General features: G+C 41.9%; 1 protein-coding gene across 3 annotated transcripts in view; it reads right to left on the bottom strand.

Annotated features, from left to right (window-relative positions):
- Positions 1-6,974: 6,974 nt before the first annotated feature.
- CPNE4 (copine 4) overlaps positions 6,975-23,196 on the bottom strand; it is a 366,833-nt gene continuing 350,611 nt past the window's right edge. The window contains exons 15-16 of one of the 3 annotated variants that reach the window (XM_090046383.1): positions 18,417-18,653; positions 6,975-10,235 (exon numbers count right to left, since the gene is read on the bottom strand). In XM_090046383.1, coding sequence (XP_089902509.1) covers positions 10,104-10,235; positions 18,417-18,653 — 369 coding nt within the window. In that variant the 3' untranslated portion in view covers positions 6,975-10,103. The remainder of the gene's footprint in view (positions 10,236-18,416; positions 18,654-23,196) is intronic. The other 2 variants (XM_090046382.1, XM_090046384.1) reach the window with 2 other exon arrangements.

Genomic DNA, 23,196 nt, shown 5'->3' with positions numbered 1-23,196 from the left:
TGCCCTCCCCCTGTCCCTGTGCCCCCCCAGACAGGCTGCTCAGAGCTCTGTCCTGCACCCTGCCCCAGCTGGGCAGCATCTGTTGGTGCCCCTTCATTTCAGCACCCAGGGTGGTTGCCCTGCTTCTCCCTTGCTACAACACTACAGATAGGTCAAAGCAGAGTGCTTTTGGCAACCTCTGTCAGATAGAGGTTCTCCCCATTGAAGCCTATGGGAAGCTTTGTTATTGGCTTCAATGAGATCAGGATTTAAAGTGTTTTCACAATTGGGCAATCCTTATCAGTGTGATCATTGTTGAATGCAACTTCAATCACAGCTGAACTTGATCTAGGAGGACAGAATTAAACCTAAGCCTACTCTTTTTACAATATAAATGCCTTTTAAAAAAATAAATAGTCTAGCTAAATGATTGACTGGCAATCTTTAGGTCACTGTTTCTATTCCTCTTATGGTGTATATTAATTTTCTTTTCCCTCGTGATGTATATGAGCTTTCTGCATTCAAGGCTAAAGGTTTAAGTGGCTCACATAGAATATGTATATGTATGGAGCAGGCAAGGTCCACGTTAAAATGATGCCTCTATTTTGAAAGTTAATTTTAAAAAATCCAGATTCCTGTATGCCAGGAAAGCTGAGCTAGCACCGATACCATGGTTAGAGTAAGTATCACAAACCAAAGCAAGGATTTTGGTTTTAAACATATAAAAATGTGCCTACACAGGAGCTTACACCAGCTTAATTCGACTGGTACAAGTTTGTTTAGCAAAGCTGTAACTACCTGCAGGTTCAGCAGGGCCTAAAACATGCAAGTAATGTACCAGGACAGGGTGTGGATGCAGAGAATGAACAGACAAGAAGGATGAAAAAATGAGAGGTAGGAGAAATGGATTGGGAGAGGGGGAAGAGTTTTTCTTCCTTTCCATTAACAATGAGTTATTACACCATTAAAAAAAAATCTTGAGTCTGAATAATGGCCTGTTACTCATCTATCATAAATATTCCAGGGTGTGCTATCTCTTTGCTCTCTACACAGTGCTAAGGATGTGGAAATCACAGAGGCAAAACTGTGTTCCAAATAGCTGTGTTTACTAACAATAGATTAACAGGCCTACCTACCCATGAATGCTCCAGCTCTGGCAAGGTTCTGGTGACTTCTGACAGAGAAGATACAAAGGCCAGCTGAAGGGCTCTCAAAACTGTTTGAAGGGACATTATTCAACTCCCAAACACTACAATGACTTCTTCAGTCTTAAAGTATTTCTCCTTTCCCCACTACCCTCCCTTTCTCCTCAGGCCTCTATGATGTAGCAAAATACATTGCATTTTACAAATGGGTGCCCAGGATAGAGAGAAACCATGAAGTCTGCCCAAGGTCATACTGGAAGTCTGGTGGAACAAGTGAGCACTCTGAGCATGGGAACATCCTTCCACTCACTTCCACTTGCTTTATGCTCCTGTGATCTGATGTAACATCTTTGAAGACAGGAGACTGAACCTTGTGTGTATGTACTCTACATAAGCACCACTACATAAGCAGTAAAGTGATACCACTGATGTCTATAAGCTCGTGAGAGTGAGGGTTTGTAGGATGTGTTCTTCTAGGTTTTTGACCATAGATCTAACTTTTTTCTGTCTGAGTTACAGCCAACATGCTGATATGACTTCATGAATTTTTTTTCCAGATATAGCTAAAGACATATAATCTCTTTTTGACTAGACGACTCCAGCTTTGTGCAGTGTAATCAAATTACGAATTTGCTGCTATATAAGAAGTCAGGAATATATTCCATGCTCTGTGAACGTGGAATCTAAAGGCTTTTTGCACAGCTCTAAAACAACGAACATTTTTCTGGGAGAGGAAGGGAGAGGGTGTAGAAGAAAGCATCACCTAATTAAATTAGGCACGTGACCACAAACACCACAGCCCTCAAATATACTCTTGTGCTCTGGGTGTGCTAACTTTCAAACAAGAAGCAGTGTAGTCACCTCTGGGTACATCAACACACGCTATGAATGTGACTGAATAAACTCTGGCACATTTCATGCTGGAGCTTATTGCTTCTGGGCATCATATTTACATTTGTGCCTGGGACCACAGCATATTGAGCTGGGTTGGAGCAGCCCCAACTGGCAGGGGACCTGCAGGGGGTCATCTTACCGGCTTGAAGTTTTTCTGACCCAGCTCAGCATGCTGGCTGGGACATAAGGGGCTCCTGTACTGAAGCACCCTCGTGCCCTATTCAGCCCCATCAACATCTACATGTGCATTGCAGTGCACTAAATAATGCTGCTGCAGGATAGTACTTGTGTTTACAAGTACTAAACTACGGCAGTGTTTATTAGTTTACTGTGGCCTAATATGGTCGTACATGTAGATGCTGAGACTTTACGGTGAAGCTAGTTAGGCAACTTCACAGTATACATCTCGTGTAGATGTACAGGGTAGGTCAATTAGCACTCCTAAGGTTCAGAACTAATTACACGCCTCCTTCTTCCCCATACTATGTAGATGCAGTTACATTGCTTCCTGTCTAGGAGTTATTGCATGTGGCACTATGCAGGTCAGTCTGAAGTCAGTGCTGCCAAGTATTGTAAATTCATAGCCTGAGCATGTCGTTAGTTTCTAGTCAAATACAGCAATGTGGATATTTTCCAGAACCTAAGGAATAGGAAAAAAGAGTTTTGTTTTTGGCAGCTGCTCGTTGAAAATAAATTCATTGCTTTCTTTGTGAGATAACTTGTTTTGTTTAGAATTATTTGCTTGTGGGATCTTTAAGACTCCTCAATAAAAACTGAAAAAACCAGAGTACGCAGGGAAGAGTTATTCTGGGTAAAGCAAACAGAAGAGCAATCCATGTTAAAATCAATTGATTTAGGACATTAAGACCTCATCACTCCTGGTTCCTCCCTCTCCCCAAAGCAGGAGCTTCTATAATACTTTGGTTTGTTGTTACCTTAACTATCTTTCCCCTCAGTGTTATGATATAACAACAGGTACAAAAACCTGAATCAGTGAATGTAGTCCCTCAAACTGTATGCATGCTATCTGCAAACAGACTTTGGTTTTTACAAATATTCCAAAGTTGTTGTTTAATTTAATTTAATTTAATTTAATTTCTTACTCAATTCATTTGATTTCTATTTGGAACTTCCAGCACCCTTCTTCCGAAAGAACATCACATTGTGTTGGATACAATGGCATATTATAAAACTAGATCATCACTGTAAGATGATATACATGGGCACAGAATTTGACACATGAATTATGGATGTTAACATGTATTAAACCAACAGTGATCTTTTATTATTCTGAGATTCATGCCCAGTGGGTAGAATGATGAGAAATAGATAATAGGGATGCAGTAGACAAGGGAGCGGTTTTAAATCATTTGAGTGCCCCACAAAGACAGAGTGCAGGCTCTGACAGATTAAAGTGATACACATAACAGGCACATCCACATATGTAAACACATGCGCTTGTAACAGCTCAAGTAGAAGTAGTGCAAATTTGAGCCAGGGATTTTTGCTTCAGCACACGTGCTTGGACATGCACTTTGTTATGGAGCAAATTGTGCCACTTGGTACAAAATAACCCTGCATGGCTCCTCCCAGATCTTCAGCCAGGGGGAGTTGGAGCCCAGGGCCAGCATCTGTGCTGTCCCCAGCAGTATAAAAAGCCACCCTGGCAAGTAGCTCAGGGCTACTAGCTCTCAGGAGCTTCTGGGGCCCAGCTAATTGGTACCTGGGGACACTACTCCTTGTGCCAGCTGGACTGTTGAAGCAGCCCTGAGAGTTCCCTGCACCCTCTACCCACTGCAGCAGTCTGGCGGAAGGTGCTGCTGCCTGGCTGTGACCCACTGAACACCTGCCAGACCTGGATGGGGACTGCAGAACCAGTAGAGTCATCTGCCCCTCTGGGGCAGTTGCCAGTGGACTGAGGTTGCAGGGTTGGCCTTTGGGTGGCACTATTGCTACATGTGCCCCCTGCCCAGCCATCTGGGCAGCCATCACCAGGAAGGTGTTATGGGTGTGGTGGCCTGCTTTGAACTGTCAAAGCATGTCTTCCTGGCCCCATTTGGCCAGGAGGTCAGCCACAGGGTCTTGCCACTGGGCTCCCTAGCAGGAATTCTGGTGTTCCCTGTTGGAAAACTGAAAAATCCCTGATTAAAAAAATCCCAAAGTCACTCTCTAAAATACCTCCAAATCCATGTTCCTCCACAAGTAAAACAAGACCATTATAAAGAGAGAGAGACAGAGACAGCGATCAGTTGGACAATGTTTTATTGATATATCTACAGTGTTAAAGCAAGTCTTTTATCATAATAATAAAGTGAACTCTAAATACAAGTTTCATGAATTCATGAATACATATTTTGCTGCCCTCCCACAGTGTGATGGCCCCCACACAAGGGGTTGGTCCCCCATGCAAGGGCTATGGCCCCCCAACAGGGGATTCAACCCCTACACAAGGGGTTCATCCCCCCCAACAGAGGGTTCATCCCCCACACAAGGGCTACACCCCCCCAACAGGGGGTTCGTCCCCCAAACAAAAGGTTCATCCCCCCAAAAGGGGATTTGGCTTCCATACAAGGGTTACAGCCCCCCCAACGGGGGCCAAATGGCCCCTGTAGGGGCTACCACCCCCCTGCAAGGCCTATATACCCCACACCAGCCCCCCCGGGCAGCATTGCTGCCCCACCTGGCCCCATCCCCCACCAGCTGCTGCAGCTCTGCAAAGGCTGCCTCACCCCCTGTTCCTTCAGACCTCCCGATGGGTGCCCCACCCAGCCCCACCCCCCACCTTGCACCCCCAGCCCTCCAAGACTACCCCCACAACCCCAGGCACTCAGATCACTTACCCCCCCCCCCAGAAAAAGAACAGAAAAAAATGGAAAAAAACCCCTTTGCTTACGTGAGAAGCAGGGGGAGGGGCTCTGGGGACTCCTGGCAGAACCCCCCAGGCGGCATAGGGGCAGGAGGGCCCGGGCCCCGCACTGTGCGGGCAGGGCCCCAGGCAGCCACAGGCAGCTCCAACTACCGGTAAGTGCCAGGGTTTGGTTTTTTGTTTTTTTTTTAAAGCATGGGGGAGTAGGGATGGGGGGGGCTTGGTGAGATGGGGCTGGAGAGGGCAGGGATTGGGAGCCTCAGGGGGGCTGCCGGGGGGAGGGGCCATCCCCAGCAGGGGTCAGGGGCTCGGCGGGGCTGGCATGGGGAGCGGCTGGCTGCGGCAAGGGTCAGGGGCCGGCCGCATTAGTGGGCAGGGGCCTGTGGGGCTGGCAAGAGTAGGGGGAGCTGGGGGAGTGGGTGGGGCTGGCAGAAGTCCCCCCCTACAGTCCCCTCCCCCCTCCTTCAGGCCCCCCACCCCTTACTCACTGGCACCGGAGCCCTGGTGCTGAAACACATGGCCTTGCTGGCCGTGTTTCAGCACCAGGGCGAGGTGCCAACCGTAGAGACGCTTTGGCAGCCAGAGCATCTCTATGGAGGACCCAGCCTGCGGTTGCCTCAGGGCATGGTCCCCCATGCCCTGCACCACTTTTTGATACTTCTCTTTTTTTAGACCCCTGGACTTCCAGGGGTCTAATTTTCTCGCTGCATTCCAAGTTTGCAGCATGGGGAACATTTTTTTGTTCCCACGCATGCCTGTTGCCCTGCCTCAAAGGGGTTTGAGGCGGGGCAAGAGGCGCATACGCACTTGTGTGGATGAGCTCAATGAGTAAGGATTGTGGATGAAACTTGTCAGACTTTGCCCTAAGGATCTACAAAGAAATCTGTCCTAGCCAGTCTGCAGTCAGTATGGTCACCATGAAAAAAACCCTAATCAAATTAAAGGAAATGTGAGAAAAACAAATTTGTAAGTTGTACTTGTGTATTTAATATTACTCATCACAAAGCCTTTAATAACTTATTGGACTGTATCATTCAGAGTAATAAAATAAATTTGAAAGCCTAATTAAAAATCCTTTTTGCCATATGGCTAATTACACTTTTAGTGCACCATCTTGTAACAACTTGCACATTCATTATGTGGCTGTCTTAAATGCCAGAGTCCCTGTAGGGTGATGGACTGAGGGGGTTTCCAGCTGATTTTCCAGTAACACAAATGTGCCTTTTTCAAGACTGTGTGTGCATTGTGTTCCACGCAGAATCAGAAAAACTTTTCTGTTTGAAAACTCAGTGCAAACTATTTTTCATTCAACCAATGGTAATAGCAAATTCTGTTTTAGAATACAAAATGTGTACCCTTGGTTGTATTCAACCAATAGACTTTCTAATGAAACTTACAAGTCTCACCGGCATACGCAAAAATGATGGATAACTTAAGTAGCATACTATATTACATACCTAGCATCGATCTGCCTTAATTACCAATTGTTGAAAACTGGATTTCATGCAGTGTGAAGCCTATACATAAACATGTAGCTAACTTTATATCTTAAGCAACTTCTTGTGTGAAACCAGATCTACATAAAACTTTGGTTCAATGAAAAACCACCTCTAGCAGAAGGTAGATTCTTGTTAATCCCGAACGTTTTCTGCCTATTTGTATATAGACAAGAGGAAAATACTAGCTAAATGCAATACTAACTGAAATCTAAAGAGTTGAAAGCCATGCTGGACAGATTACTTATGAAGTAAAGGGAAGCTATTTGACAATTCCCAACATTATGAAATAAAATTACTAGAACTTCAGATGTCTCAAATCATTCACTTCACCTCAATTTCCTAGTACTTTAAACACATGTTTCTTAAAGAAAACCAAAAAGATAAGATTATAAATGCCTGAACAAGCTGGGAACTGTAATTTGTGAGTAATTTTCAATTTCTTTCATTCCAATTGGGAAGGAAGCCTAAGCTTTTGAAATTGCTCCTCTCTCCTTCCCTCCTCCCCCATCCTCCCCAATTCAGTTCAGGGCCTTTGGAACACTTCATTTTGCTAGCATCATTTAAAGAAATTGATTTTAAATTGTATATTTTATTAAATACAATATATCATGGGTACATTACATTAAAAATACACATATAATATTTTATCTCACTTAATAGTCACAATGAATCAAAATGACGTTGGAACAAAATGTTTTAAATTCACAACTGTAGAACAGTAGACCAATAGAATCAGCTGCCTGGGTAAGCTGTGATAACTCCTTCCTTGGAGGCTTTTAAGAAGAGGCAAGATAGCCCTCTGCCTGGGATAGCTAAGGAACAGTAATGCTTAGTCTGTGGAAGGGGAAGGATTAGAAGATCCTTGAGGTCCCTTCTAACCTTATGGTTCTTTTGTTTTATAAAACATTGATAACCTTTTCTTGTGAAAACCTGGCAGTATCAACAAGCTTCCATAAAATGTTTCTATTTTATCAAACAACATTGTTTCAACAGATAATTTCTTTGTGGAATTTTTTTTTGATCAGCTTCAACAAATGTAAAAATCCTTGGTTCCCACCCATTTCCATTGTGTTCAAACTGAAGAATATTTTACGGTTTTCTTTCCCATCTCACCATAAAGGAGCCAAAATAAGTTGCAACTGTTCCCTGGATTCATAACTCCTCAGGGTAGGAAACTATGATAGAAATAAAAAAAGAAAAAGTAAATACTATCCTGAACTTTTCTAATTGAATAGTAACTTCCTAAAAACCAGTGGAGGTTTAATTATCCAGAGCAGTGCTGCATGATATCATTTGTAAGGCAGAAGAGGGTGGTTTAGCTAAATATGCTCTAAATAAGACTAAGTAATTGTGATGGTCCCTTTTAGCTTTAAAATGTATTAATCTAAAAAAATTAAGAAACACATTGAAAATAGAAAAAAATATCCCAGTAAAGATTAGAACAGACTAACATGGCCCATCTAATCCTTAAAAAAGGCAGGGAGGAATTTAATCTCTTGGTTTTAAATCAAGTATCCCTCTATTCCCTGTTAGCAGGGATATGCACATTGTGTCCCAATTAAGCAGCAATTGTTTCTTCATGAAGTCACTGTGGCACTGAACATTGTTAGTGATAGATCAATGAATGATCCTGACAAGAAAAAGCAACCAATTGTCAAATAATTTTTCATTTTGTGGTAAAGTATCATATGCTTTGCGTATCTATTGTACCTTCCATCTCAGGCTCTCAAAGAATTTTTGAGAAATAATGAATTAGACCTCATAAAACCTGCTTGGGGCACAAGCCAGCCACAGTTATCTTCCATTTTACAGATAAGGAAACTGAGGTACAGAGAAGTTAATTTCCTCAGTATTGTACAATAAGGCACTGCTAAAACTGAAATACAGAAACACTGGTTTTCGGAACTTTTCAGAGCTTTAATCCCTAAATTTACTTTTTCTAGAAGCAGAAAAGAAGAAATTAGGAGAAACATCAAGAATAGGAAATCACAGGTGTTTGAGGTTTGCATTGGCAGAGCTGTTTGAGAGATGTTTGGAGAAATCTTTGTAGTTTCTTGCAAAAATACATCCATATAGGGAGAGATATGCTGCACATTGGTGTTAGCTGGTATCAGTTGACACAGACCCTGAGTGCACAGTCAACCATTAAATGAAAAAGTGGATTTGATATCTATCACTTGGGACATCTATAGACAATTTATGCCTATGACCAAGTAAAACTGGCCACCAGATATCTCTGCTGTTCAACATCAGATCACCTGAAGAAACTGTTACTAGAAAACTGGAGAAATAACTGCAAGGAAATAGATGAAATAGAAATGCACGTGTTGGATAGATAACCACACACATCTTATACATACATTATCTTCGTACTATGATACCAAATTATCCATCAAGACAATTTCTTTGCAAATCATTTTAAATAAGAACAAGAAAGCGAGAGATTGATATTATACATGAACTTATTCTTTAAATACGTCTCCTAAAAATTCTGTTTTAGGATAGTATTTTACAAAGAACTAACATTGGCCAAGTTCTTCTTTTGCTGAAATTAATTAAAAACCCTGCTGCTTGCTACTGAAGTCAATGGGAGCAGAGTTGGTCTGAAATTGACAGCTTTAGAAAATGTCACTATCATCCTCTCAGAGGTTATATATTTTATTGCTGTGTAGTTTAAAAAACCCAAAAGGTAGAATTCAAACACTGGAAATCATCATAATCTGTTCTTTTTTCTTGTAAAAATTGCAAGATTCTGAATATACTCACAATGTATTATTACTCTTTCCTCTCCCTGAAAAATAGTCTTCATATTTTGTCATCATAAACCAGTTTTTCTATTGTATACAGACAAACTGTGTGTGAATGAAGCCTTCAGGCTACTTGGTTTGTTAAACTAGGCCGTGCCAAATGTGTCTCAGAGTGCTCCACACAGAATTTGATATTGTGAGTGAAATGAAAATTACAAACAAACACAACAAAAAACCCCAAAAGACAACAGCTTATAAATCGGGGTGGCCAAAATCCAGCCCATGCAACTGTCAGCTATACATGATATCTTGGAAGATGTAGTTACAGTACTTTGATTTTGAACTTAAGCCTTTAACAAGACCATAGTGGGCTGGCTAGGCACCCTTGTTATAAGCAGCTGTCATTTAGAAATGTCCATGCTTAGGGTGCATCTGCCAATGCTTTTGCTGTTTTTCCCTTGAAATGCAGGTGTTGACTACAGATTTAGAGCAGGCATATTTGTGGCAAGGATGAAATAAGGACAACAACTGCAAAACTGTGCTGTTTTTATTTTAAACATGCAAAATACAGTTCATGCATCTGCCATTTTGAAAAATCTTTCAGTCCATAGCAGATAAAACCAAAGACGTTTTGGCTATCAACTCTCAATAAATGTTTCAAAATGCTTTACAGTGTAAAGATAAGAAATTTAGCAAAATTTCAACAAACCTGTATAAAAAACAGATACAGATAACTTTTTATTTCAAGGCGACATGCTGTTATGTAAAGAGTTAATTCCTGTTTTCTCATAAAAAGTTTTCAACAATACAACTGCTTGACAGATTTAAGCCTTTAAGGCTACACATGCAAAAAAAATTATTATTTGAGTTAAAAATCACCAAAACGTGCTATTTTTTGTTTGTTTTGTTTTAAAGTACAGTAGTTGTCGTTAGTAGCTTTTTTTTTAATTCTGTAAAAGTGTGCGGGGAAGGTTCATGGAGCTAGTGTCCTGGAAGACTCATAATCTGACATACATTTTGGTTTAATCCCTTTGCCGTTGTAATAGTCCACCACTTGATTTGGAACTTCAGCCAAAACGCTTTTTGCTAGCGCAGCTGGGGATGCCTGCAGGAAATGGTAAAAAACACAGCATTAACCCAAGACTATGCAAAAGGTGCTGACTGGTTTTATAGCCATAGACATCATGAGGTCATGGTGATGAGTGTGGCTTAAAAATGGAGAAACCAATATCAAACAAGTGACTGTTTTAGAGCCTGATCCAGCAAATGCTTTGGTGCTGGCAGACCCCTTCATTGGCATCAAGCCTCATGGAAGACCACATGACTCTGCACAGACACAAGAGCCCATCCATGCAGATCAGAGCATAGGACTGAGGCGTTACACTACAGCTGCTGCACCTGTGTATATTCTTAGCCTGGCTGTGCAACAGAAAAGAGCCAATCATAATAAGGAGGACTGTCTCATCAGAAGACTGGGAAGATTTATGTTAAACAAATATTAGACAAAGTTGAACGTGTCTGCAAAATCTTTGTAAGAAGAAGGGCCTGAGTGTCAGTCATTCTCTAGCCAGTGAATACTGCAAGGTTTAAGTTTTAGGGAAATTTTACCATATGAATAAAAATACTGTATTTATTCAAATGTGAATGACTTAATTAAAGCATTTCACTAATACTCCATAGGGCTCGTCTGGTTATGGCTTCTTGTTACTGCAAGTCTCAGCCTCCCTTTAGTCTTGGACCAAAGGTCACCTCCACTCACCCTAGTTGTAATGAGCATTCAGGTTCTCAGGCTGGGGATGTGAGGCTAGCTGCATCACTACCTCGTGTGCTGTTGGCTATAGAAAAGGCGATGCTAATGGACTACTAGGTAGAGCTTTGACTTTTTTATGGGCGTTGTAACCCCGCCCTCCCAATATAAATTATGAGTTTCAGCTCTGTTGCATTAAGTATGATCTACCATATTTTAATCTGAAACTCCTTGAAGGCAGAGAGAGTTACAGCTATGACCCTCTGCAAGCACGTGGGTCACGCATCATTGGGACTACAGATTACTGCCATTATTAAGGCCCCCTCTGCAAGTTACAGGTATCATGCAATTAACTGGTTAATTGCACAATTATCTTAAGATTAGCTACACGTGAAAAGTAGCTATCATGCCATAAAAAGCTCCAACCAGCTATAAAGGTAGACCTAAAAAATATGTACTAACTTTAAAGGTGGTTGCTATTAAACTTTAATTTGCACATGTAGCAGGGTCTCCCTTGGGCTGGGAGCCCTGTCAACTGACAGGGTTTCCAGCTGCAGGAGCGCACAATGCCCAGCATGAATCTCCCAAGCCTGGGGGACTGTGCTTGCTGCAATTTCCCAGGTTCAGGGATGTGTGAAATCCCCGGGCCTGGTAGAGCATGGCAGCCATGATCCCCCAGTCCCAGGGTGTGCATGGGCCTGCTCTGAGTTGAGGGGCTTCCCACTGTGGAAACCTGCTTCTTGCCAGTGTAGGGGGGAGCCCAGGATTAGGCTCCCTTCTGCACCAGCAGTAAGGTGTAATGGGATCTAATGCATGGTCCCACAATCACACCTCCTGCCACATATATGCAGTATTGCAGGAGGTGCAGCTGTGTGGACTGCATATTAGATCCTATCGTGCCTTTACCTGCATGTGTAGAGGGGGGCCCTAAAACCAGAAACACTGGCTCACACCACTACAAATTCTTTTCTTTAAATATAGCATGTCTCTGACTGTGGATGTCTGGGAACATCACAGCTAATGGCAAAGGACTTGTCTGGGTAGGCTGTTGGTCTGTTGTTAAACTGTCAAAGTGAACTTAATATTGTAATTAGAGCCCTAGCAGTGGACTCTTGTGACTGAGTTGAGTCCTGTTGGTCTACTCAGGCAAAGAAATGAATCAGCAGTCGAAGAAGCCCTGTGCTTGGACATGACTAGCTCCAAGCGTTTGAATATATCTGTTTCCAAAACCCCTCAAGTGTTGACAAGATGTGCTAATGAAAGAACCAGCTCCAGCTCCCACTGATTTTGAAGGAAAGGCTCCTATTTGACTTTGGTAGTTGCAACGGGCCATAAATCACATTACTGAATGTACATCAACAGCTAAGCTCAGTTACAAGTTTCTTTCTTTTTAAACAACTGACTCCTGCAAGGCAGCATTCAATCATGTGGTTACTAACTACTCAATACAGGATACCTTGTTTTTGCTAGTGGGCGCTTTTAACCTCACTCTTTCTAGGTAACACTTTTGATTCAGAGCATTAGTTGCACTGCCATGTATAAGATGATAAGAATACCTAATTGATTCTTTTCTTATGTCACTGGGCTGAATGCTTCTCTCAAGAGAAACTGAAAATTTGTTTCATATAGGAAGTGAACTGTATGTTTACTTAATGTATTTATAAAGGCATGAATCCAGAAGCGTAGAAAAATGTATTTAATTTACATATATTTAATAGTGACTAAATATTATAAAATTCAGGGAAGTACTAGCAAACATTAGAGGAAGCAAAAATATCATTTGTACTGTAAGCCTCATACTTCATTAGTCATGTGAAAAACTGTGACAGTGAAAAAGAATATATTTTCATATTTAGATTTTGTTGCTGAAATCTGCAGAGACATTAAGGCACTCAATGAATGAGAAACTTTTGAACAAACAGACAGGGCAGGACATATCCTTCTGATGACTGCACATGTAGATGTTTTTTCCCCGTTCTTGAGCTCTTTCATTTTACTCTTTTTAAAAGAAGAGTGTGGGATTTTCACAAGTGCTCCCATACGTCTCAGTAGAAGCATTTCTGAAAATTCCAGCCCAAATGTGTAAGAACTGGAAACACATTACCCGTGCTTCTGTGTCAGCTGGAAGGAAAATACACTTCTACAGAAAGGAGTGGAAAGGTAAGGGAAAAAACACAACACATGAATTCAAAAACAAGTCATCAGGGGCCCCAGCATGGCTCATTTTTCATATATACTGTGCACCAGCAGTTCCCATTGACTCCACTGGGATGTATGAGCATTCAACAATTAAGATAAATCAGATCAATACAGCATGACTCACCCAGTACTATCATAGTGTATAACCATACAGATAGTACAGGTGGCTGCCTAGGGTGGCAAATTGTACCGAGATGGTAAAAACAGCACTTTGGGCAGGCAGGCAGCTTGCCAGTGCTCTCTGTGTGCAGGCAGCGCACACATGCTTGGTCAGGCTGGGCTTGGCATGATGCTTCAGGTGGCAAAAATCTTTGCACTGGGCCTGGACCTTCCTATCCCACCACACAGCCAGTCAGGGCCAGATTAAAGCATAGGCAAACCAGACACGTGCCTAGGGCCTGAAGAAGGGGCCCAGTTGTGCTTATATTACATATTATAATTACTGAGTAAAAAACAAAAAGAAATATAAATATACAGTATTAAGTAGGGGCTCATGAGTTTATTTGCCTAGGGCCCAAGAAAGGGTTAATCCACCCCTGCAGCCAGTCCCATCTTACTTTAAAAAAAGCTTTGATCTTTTAAATCAGGGGCAGGCAATTATTTTGGGCAGAGGGCTGCTTACTGAGTTTTGGCAAGCCATTGAGGGCCACATGACAGGCAGCCAGGGGCAGATAAATATTAATTTTCTAAATTTTTTAGGAGCCCCATGGGCTGGACAGAATAGCCTGGAGGGTGGCACCTGGCCCCCGGGCCGCATTTTGCTCACCCCTGCTTTGGACCTTCTAACAGGGACCATTACTGCTTTATAGAACTCCTTTCACTTGAGTACAGCTTCAAGTATAGTCGTGCAAGCTGGTGGATCTTATTCCAAAATTGGGGCTGGCTGTGGTAGAGCACTGGACTCATTCTCACTGCATTGGAAATATGCACCGACTCTAATGCCCCCTTTTTGCCAATTGTCAAGCTAACATATTGTGAACTGTTTTTAGTGTAAACGTGACTAAGACCCTACCCTTTGTTTTGTAAAGTGTACATGTGCCAATGGACATTCTAAAAATGCTCTTAGGAATTTAACGCAGCTGATATATTCATTTTGCTATACAATTTTTTGCTGCATTTAAATGTGATGCCTGAACAGCAGAGCAACAAATACACTGAGATGAATACTTCCTTAACTGAGGTTAACACAAAACAAACAGATCAACAAGCAGTAGAAAAATAATCCCCTATGATGGTAATTGGTATATATTACAAATGACTGTTGATTCATTTCTCAAGCCTCACCCTGCCTAATCCTTAATTACAAAGTACAGTGGAAAACATTGCTCCTCGCTGAGGTAAGAGCTTAGCTTTCGGCACTCATCCATGGTATGTGTTATTAAATCACACGTGTTAGGCTTTGTGATTAAACACAAAAGAGAATAGAATATAAGCCATCCATTGCATTAGATTTGTGCAGAGTAAATCTGTCATGCCTCCAAAAAGCAGAAAAATTCAGTGTCTAAAATACCCATTGTAGAATGGCATTTTGTCACACACAGTTTTTATATTCTTGTACATTTACCCATTGTCCATGGGCATCGTTATTCTACCTTTATAAGTGAAGGAAAAACAAATTGTTTGGACAATGATAATTTTGAAGGGCAGAAATTCAGTTCAATTCAGGGAAAACACTTTTTCTATTTTCATGCTACTGTGTAGTAGCCAACGTGGAACCCAGTCAAAATGCATAACGCTTTTTCTATATGGGACAATTACTTTTAATGATAGTGATTATCTGGATGGTTAAAACCCACCAAAATTACCATCATTTCTACAGCTTCAAGAGCGTGCCTGGTAGAAGGATACTCAAGAAGGTAAGCTTGCTGTCTTGAGAGATGCTTATTCTACAAGGGTCTTATCTTGCCAAGTTATACTTGACACCTTGCAGGGTGATCGTAGCACTTCACAGCTTTAGGCCCTTACTTCCTATTCAAATCCTAATTCAGCAAAGAAAGTCTTTAAGAGCACATTCAGTTCTAAGCATATGTGTAATCCTAATGAATTAAATGAAACTACTTGTGTGCTAAATTATGCACATGCTTAAGTGTTTTCCTGCACCTGTACTAAACTCAATCTTACGAAGTAGAAGGATCCATTTTATATGCTTATTTAGAGTGATTCTTTCTTTCGTTCTTAAGCTCACAAAGCTTGTGAGTGAGACTGATTCAAAAAGTAGAGCACGGCTGTCCAACTGGTGGCCTGCTGGCTGCATGCAGCCCACAGAGGGTTAAATGGCAGCTCCTCCAGGCTGTCACTCTCACTGCATTGCTCCTCCTTCCACCTCTGGCTTTTGCTCCTTGTTCCTGCCCAAAGGGGTAGGGCAATGCAGCACAGTGCAGGGAGCTGAGGGTGAGGCTGGGTCTGCACAGATGCAGGATATGGGGGTGGGGTGGTGCCTGTGTGGGTACATGGTTTAGTGGGGGGGCGTCTATATCCAGGGGGCCGGTGACTTGCTACTGTGTGAACCAATGGGGTATGCAACCCATGACCGCTTAAAAGTTGGGCAGTCCTGAAGTACAGCAATAGGACTACATAATTTTCAGTTCATTGGATGAATTTTGGTTTAACTAAAATAGGGTTTCTTTTAAAACATTTCCAGCAGATGGAGAAAAATGCTTCATGTTGAATAAAACATTTCACTTCTGAGCTTTTTAGAATTTATATGAAAGTCCACTTATAAATGAAATGCCATATTTAAATGAAAATTCAAAATGTTTCATTATATTAAACAAAAAAATGAAATGTTTTTTATTTTTAGAGGTTTTTTTTAATTGTTTATTTGGCAAAAACAATTGGAAAAAATTGACAAAAATTTCAAAATGTTTCAAATGACCCCCATTAACATTTTCCTGAAAAAGACAACTTGAACAACAATAACAATCTCTTGACTTGATTGAAAATGTTGTGTACATATTAGACAGAAAAGGAAAAGCTTCTCAGTTAAGCCTGTATTAGATAGGTAAGATATTTGAGGAACTTCTCTTTCTGGTCTTATTCTGGGTGCTTGCTGTACTAACTAGATTCATCCGGAGATAGTTATCCTCACAAGCTGGTATCTATTACACTGGCACCTGTGTGCCTTATAAACTGAGATGTTCAAGATCTCAGTGAAGAGAGTACATAACAAGTTCTGTAAGGTATGTGGGTTCTTCTGATATAAGGGGTACTACCACTCCAGGGGCATGAATTAGAGTGTTACTCCAGAGCTGAGCCAAAGGTAAATGTTATCGATGTCTAGCGGAAAGATCAAGTTTCTCTTCTTTAATGTATCTAATAACTTTCCAAGCTTGTAATCCTTTCACATTAATGGAAATTAACCTAAAACTACCAAAATAATATATACTTGTAATTTAGCCACCATTAGCAATTAAAATCACACAAAGAACCACTCACAAGTTGTCAGTAGCAGCAAAATATATTCACTGGTGTTAACCTATTAAAATCAAGGATGATTTCAACTCTCTCATAAAGTCACAATGTGAAACTAAAAATAATGAATGCAGCTGGCTTTGCCAGTCCCTGACAGAAACATATTTCAGCTAATTTAAAGTAGGTCTAGCACCAACTCATAAATAACTTGCTTCTCAACACTTTTACAATACATTACACTTAAAATGGAAAGCTGCACACTGTGATTATCTGTAGAAAGGGAATAATGAATTATGAGCAGGTCACGCTCAGACCTTGTTAAAGCTGGTACTTAATAGCCAGCCTTGTAGCATTGCTGACATGTAAATGGATATATGTACAAATTTGGGCAGACCCTCAGCTGACTGTCATCATGCTCTTAACTTAAATGAATTGAATAATGGCAGTTTTACAAGAGCTGGGAATCTGTCTCCCTGTAATTCCTGCAATAAAATGGAGAGAAGTTAAGAACAAGATAATCCTGTGAGGATGGGGCTAATGCTTCCAAAAATATCTCATGTAGATGTGGGAAGGATGTGTGTGTGTGTCAGTAAAATATAGCAAAGCAATATTTGGAAGAGGAAGGAGTTAAAATAAACAAAAGTTCAAATAAAGTAAGAATCTCCTTGTAGTAATAAAAAGGAAAGGCTACAAAGTGGAAGAGGGAAAATCCACCTGAACAACTCTTAACATGACATGACATGACCCTAATGCTCCTGAAATTCAAGTACTGCAGACCACTAGGGCATGGGCACTGGTCAGTTCCACAAGAAAAATAAATGCCTCTATAATGTAACATAAAGAACTATGCAAAATCAAAACCTGAAAACAGTTCTAAGGCTCCTTGATGCAAAAATTCAGCAGACATGGGTAGATAGGCTATAAAAAGGTAGGAAGGGGAAACAAACATGGAAGGCGGGAAGGGAGAGAAATGGAGCAAAAGAAAGGATGAATGAGGGTCAAGGAAAAGAGGAGACAAACCATTCACAGGTAAAAGTACTTTGGTAATAGATATGCTATCTGCTCCACCCATGCCAATAGAAATGAGAATCCTGTAAAGACTAGCTGTGTGTGGGAATGCTGGTTCTGTGGGATGGTGCTAACCTTTCCCTGCCCCTGTAAATGCCCCTGAGAGATGGAGCTGCAGTGTAGGAGGTGATGGCAAATATCAATTTTCCATTGCAACATTCATCCATCAGATTTAGCAGGGAAGCTAATGCTGGTCCAGTTCACTTCACTTCTTTTCTGATCTACCTCCTTCCACTGCATCCCCAGAAGGTAGGCTCAGGGGAGCTGTGGCTGGAAGGATGTGCTGTGAAGTTCCTGGTAACACAGCTCTGTTGGAGCCATATAGAACTTGGAGAGTCAGAGAGGGGGAAGGTTGTGGAGGGAACAAGGAGCACTGGGCCTCATGATACATAGACCTGTCTCTGCTGGTTAGGAGGTTGAATTTTTCAAAGAAATAAGCTCAAATTTGAACTGCAAATTCAAATTCATGGTGATTCTAGCCTATACATGGAGGTAGCCACCATGATGGATGTCATGACCTTAAGGGAAGAAACGGAAGTAGAAAAAGGAATAAAAGGAAAAGAGGTAAAAAACAAATTGGGGAAGGCAGACAGAAATAAAGAGGGGGAGATGGAGGAAAAACTGACAAATGCAGGCCTTGAGGCTCAGATTGTTTTAAAATCCACATAAATTGTCCACTGAACCAGCACTTCTATACACTCTTGTTTTTCCCTTCACTAATAGATCTTAGTTTCCTTCAGTTCTTAATTTTCCCCATTTCTTGTTCCTAACAAATAATGCCATGTGGCTAGCACTTCCAAAGCCTTGTTTCAGTTAAGAGCAGTTTAGCCTCTACACAAACAGACCCAAAATCTGGCTTACGTGTTTGAAGTTCCGAAATGGCACAAATTGGACGATGTCCCGAAGAACTGGCTCACCCTTGGGGGACCTCAGGATCCCGTCATCACCATCTAGCATCTGCATGTCACTGAAATCAGCATTTCCAACCCCAACAATGATGACAGACATAGGCAGGTGGGAAGCGTGAACAATGGCTTCTCGGGTGTCAGCCATATCTGTGATCACACCATCCGTCAGAATCAGTAAGATGAAGTATTGCTGGTTTCAGGAGTGAAGAGGGAGAGGAAAAAAAAATATTGGTTCATTATTTTAAGCACCATGACTTTTACACTATATCTCTCTCTCACAATCACTAAAGCAATAATGTTGGACCATGTCTGTTTTGAAAAAGAGAGCTTTCAAATGCTCCCAGAATATAGTGTATTTTCCTTATGAACAAACACCCCTTGGGTACAAGTCCTAGCTGGGTTTACATGATTAATTTCTAGGAGTTAGGGAAAAGCCAAGGGAATTACGTTGTTGAAGAAAAGGGCATACTTCCAGCTGCTAGGTCAAGACTTCTACAGTCTTATGGTGCCCAAGTCTATATTGTGTCACTTACTCTCCTCTACTGGTGGTTCATGGATACATTCTTTGGCTGGGAATCAGAGGAAGAAGAAGAAAGATGGAGACGAAAGAATCACCATGGAGTTATAGCAGCTCTTTGCAGAGTGCCAGCTTTGCAGCTGGGGAAGGTGCAGGTTACCCATACCTTGGCATCCATAAAAGGACTGGTGGCAATGGAAAGACCCCTTTTGTGATCTGGAAGAATGACTGAAGCCCTACCAGGGAAAGGGTAAAATGGATGTGGAAAAATGAATATGGAACTCACTATATCCATTTTCATACTCTCCAGGCAAAACTCCTGAGGACAGGTTTTCTCATTCTCTACTTTCTGAGGGTGAGTAAATGTTTTGGTGTCTTCGGATATAAGATCTTCATTTGATAATGAAGAAGAATTACTTGTAGTTGGTTCTTTTTTGGGCAATAAGAAAGCTGAAGTACTGGAGCATAAAGGATTGTACTTAACAAAGAAACTGTTTCTTATATAAGGAGCAGCAGAACTGTTACTGTATGCATGGTGACAACATAGAAAAATGGAACAAAAGGAAGCCTTGTTTACAATATCATACAGACATACATAAAAAAACCCAAACACATGCATACATGTTCACTGCCTTCTGCATGTGGAAACAAAAGAACACCAAGAAATGTTTATCTTTAAATCATTCAGCAATATAATTCCTTTTTTGTATAAAAGCACAGATCTAACCGAGCTTAGGTGTGCAAAATACTGCCTGCAGTTTCCTATATTTTAGTCAACGAAAGTTCCCTTGAATGTGCCTCTCAGATACTCAGTGATGCAGTTATGACCACAAGTTAAATTAAAAGCTAAATAAAATGCATGAAGCACTTTTCATTTAGAGATGTCAAAACTCTTTACACAAGTGGCTAAACATCAACATCCCTATTTAAAAGGTAAGGAAACTGAGGCTCAGAGAGGTGGAGGAACTTGTCCAAGGTCACACATTAATTCAGCAGCAGAGTTAGTTCAGTACTTCCCTAAATTATTTCAGTCACAACTGCATTTACAGGCAGATAATTTTGTGCAAATTGCCCAAGTATAGTAGTTGTATGCACAGAGCTACTACTATTAACGTGCCTGCAGTCAGCAAGGAGCAGAGACTTACCACGCCTCAGTTACTCTGTAGGACTTCTCCTTGTCCTCTCCTGCAGAAACTCTCAACTCTCAATGAGGGCTCAACTAGAGCTTTTACTCCTAGTGTAGAAGAGTTAAACTGACCCATACTGGGTCCTACTTACTGAAGGGCAAGTGTGGGCACAAAAATAGTTCCTAAGGCAGGAGGTGAGGTCCAGTAATGCTCCACCCCATTAGTGAAGGGCATACAGGTAAGTGCGGCCTTGTGGGATTTAGAAGATCTCTGGGAGTCACGACCTGATTCATAACTACCACAGCCTCTAGTTTGGAGACAAGTGGTCTAATTTCTAAAGGTGACATCATGTTATAACTCACCACTCTTCCTCTTCTGCATTAAACTACTGTATATAAAAATGTGCTAAGAGTTGTGCTAACATCCTGCAGACATATACCAGATAGAGGAAGAAAGCTTAGGGAAAGACCCAACTGAGATGAAGAGCATGTACCACTGTATAGACCTGTCCTAGCATGATACATAATGCAGTTTTCTCCTCTGCGGCACGCAAGGATTTCTTTGACTTATGTCTCCAACAGCTTTGCTAGACCTGCAAATTGTCAGAGCCAACTGTATTAAGGTAATATATTTTCTCCCTCGTTTTGAGTCATTTTGGATAGTATGAAAGAGGAAGAATAAGTACATTACATTTCTACCATATGCATTTAAATCGTTCAGCTTAGAGAAACTGCCATGCATCTCAGGCTTACATACTTATTATTAGTTCTAAAGTAACCTAACTATGGCAGCAAGAGCAAACTAAAAGCTCTATCACCATAGTTTCCAGACTGAGGAGGTGCATCTACATATGCGCTTTACTGCGGAGTTGACTAGTTAATAAAGCGTTACTATCTACATGTGCACCCATATTAGGGCACAGTACATTAATTAACTCTGCTGTAGAACAGTACTGTCCAATAGGGCTGTGCGAAACTTCAGCACCTGTATCATTTTGGAGGTGTTTTGGCCCGTTTTGGTGCCTGAAACACCTAATCCAAAATGAAACGTAAGGCTCTGAAATATCTCTGAAATGAAACAAAACCATTTGAGATGTTTTGGAAAATTTCAGAGTTTTGGAGTCGGGCTGGCAGGGAAACAGAAACTAAGAAGAGGGTGGGGGGGAAGAAGCAGGGAAGGACTGCTCTGATAGTTACATCTGTAGCTGTCCAGTGTCTGCAACCTGTCCCTGAGATCCCTTCCAATCCCAGTGCTCTGGGGGAGGGACAGCATCCTGCTGTCATCCCGTGTGCAGATCCGGGGGCCCGCATCCCCCAGGAGGAGTCTGCCGCTAATGGCAAGTGATATGAGTTTTCCTTTGTATAGTTTAAGGTGGAGTTTCATACAACCTCCTCCACTTATATCCTTGAAACTTGGCAGCCTTCATGCCCTCAGAAGGGGCTACCATTCCTGAAATTGTCCTCTGAATCAGGCAAGAAATGACAAAGTTATAGGCATTTTAGTGATTCCCCATTATAGTCCATGGCCAAATCACGGAAACAGCGTCGAAACTCCAAAACAGATTTGACCGAATCGAAATGGAACAATAATCTGAAAGACCAGAACGAATCACTGTCCCCGTGAAACAACTGAATCCGAAACTGAATCGAAACACAGCCGTTTCGCACAGCACTAATGTCCAGGACAAGTACTGTCCTATAACAGAGTAATTTATACTGCCACAATGGGCATGTAGATGGTGATCAGGGCTGGCTGGGACATAAGGGTGTTACAGTGCTAGCTGCCTAGCCCTGTATTATAGCACCCTCATTCCCAGCCAGCCTCTCTGCCATCCGATGCTGCCACCTGAAGCCCGGGGTTGACCTGCCTCCCCTGCCCCAAGCTACCTGCCAGCCCGGAGCTCTCTGCCCCAGCTGAACATGCTACAGTCTTGGGTGTCGCGCCCCAAAAACCGGTGTACCTTTTGACCTGCAAGCCTAGGTCGGCATGATCGGCTTGGCGCAGAAGGGATCGGTGATCGGACAGGTAGGTACTAACGGCGAGCAGGAGTCAGGTAATTTTAAGCGTATTGGTTACACAGAAAGTTTATTTTATTTACGCTACTGGTGGTTGCAGCGTAGGCAGAAAAGTTGATTTGTTCAGTTACAGCATACAGATGTTCTGTCACCCAACAAGTACAGCGTGGGTTACAGGTTTGCTTAATACAGGTTCTGAGTGATTCACACAAGCTGCTATGGTCCGTAGACCTTCGAGAGCTCTTGACGAGAAAGACGGACAAGCCAGCAGAGACGGGTATGCCGAGAAAAAAAAAAAATCAGAGGCGGGGAGATGTCTGTGAATGGCCGGTTCACAGACTGTGTCTCCTGAGCGTGCATGGAGTTTTCCGCTTTGGGCGGAAATTCTTCCAAAGTTATAGTTGGCAGGGTGGCCTATTACTGCACGCCAGATATGCATAATTAAAGGACTGCCAATCATGATTGTGAACAGACTTTTCTTTGTCTGCTCAGGTTTCATGCTGGATTGGCCGTACGAGGATGCGCATGCGTTTTGCAGTTAAGCTCGGGGGGGGGGGCGGTAATGATGCGGAACTATAATCACAGAATACGTTATGTTAGTCTTTGACCTTTGGCCATTGGCAACTGAGACCAAAGACTTTGTTCTTTGACATTGGGCACACATGTAAGCACTACACCCATCCTAATTGCATGTATAGATGCACCCAAGATTAGATATGATCCTGGAACAGCACAGAACTGGAACAAAACAAGTTCCTGTTCACTCTGTGCAGTTTGGTCTAAATGGGTTGTCTGCAGAGGAATTTTTCTTAACTATTCATGTTCATCATCTAAGACAATGGTCAACAACTTGTGGCCCATGGGACAGATTCGACCTATAAAGAGACTGAATCTGGCCCACAAAAGTCTGATCTTAAGTCTGCATTTTACCATGGGCCTGGCAATCCCCAGCCATTTGATCTGGTCCGTGTTTTGCTAAGGGCTCACAAATCACCTTTGGTTGTTCCAGCGAGCTGCTCCAGCCTCTGTTTGCTTTCACTGGAGCAGTTGGAGGGGAATGGTAGCTGTGGCACT

Source organism: Crocodylus siamensis, chromosome 5 (assembly GCF_052110815.1).
Source record: "Crocodylus siamensis isolate JL-2025a chromosome 5, ASM5211081v1, whole genome shotgun sequence".
Classification (NCBI taxonomy): domain Eukaryota; kingdom Metazoa; phylum Chordata; order Crocodylia; family Crocodylidae; genus Crocodylus; species Crocodylus siamensis.
Note: the sequence above shows the minus strand (reverse complement) of the source record. Positions and strands in the feature narration are given on the sequence as shown.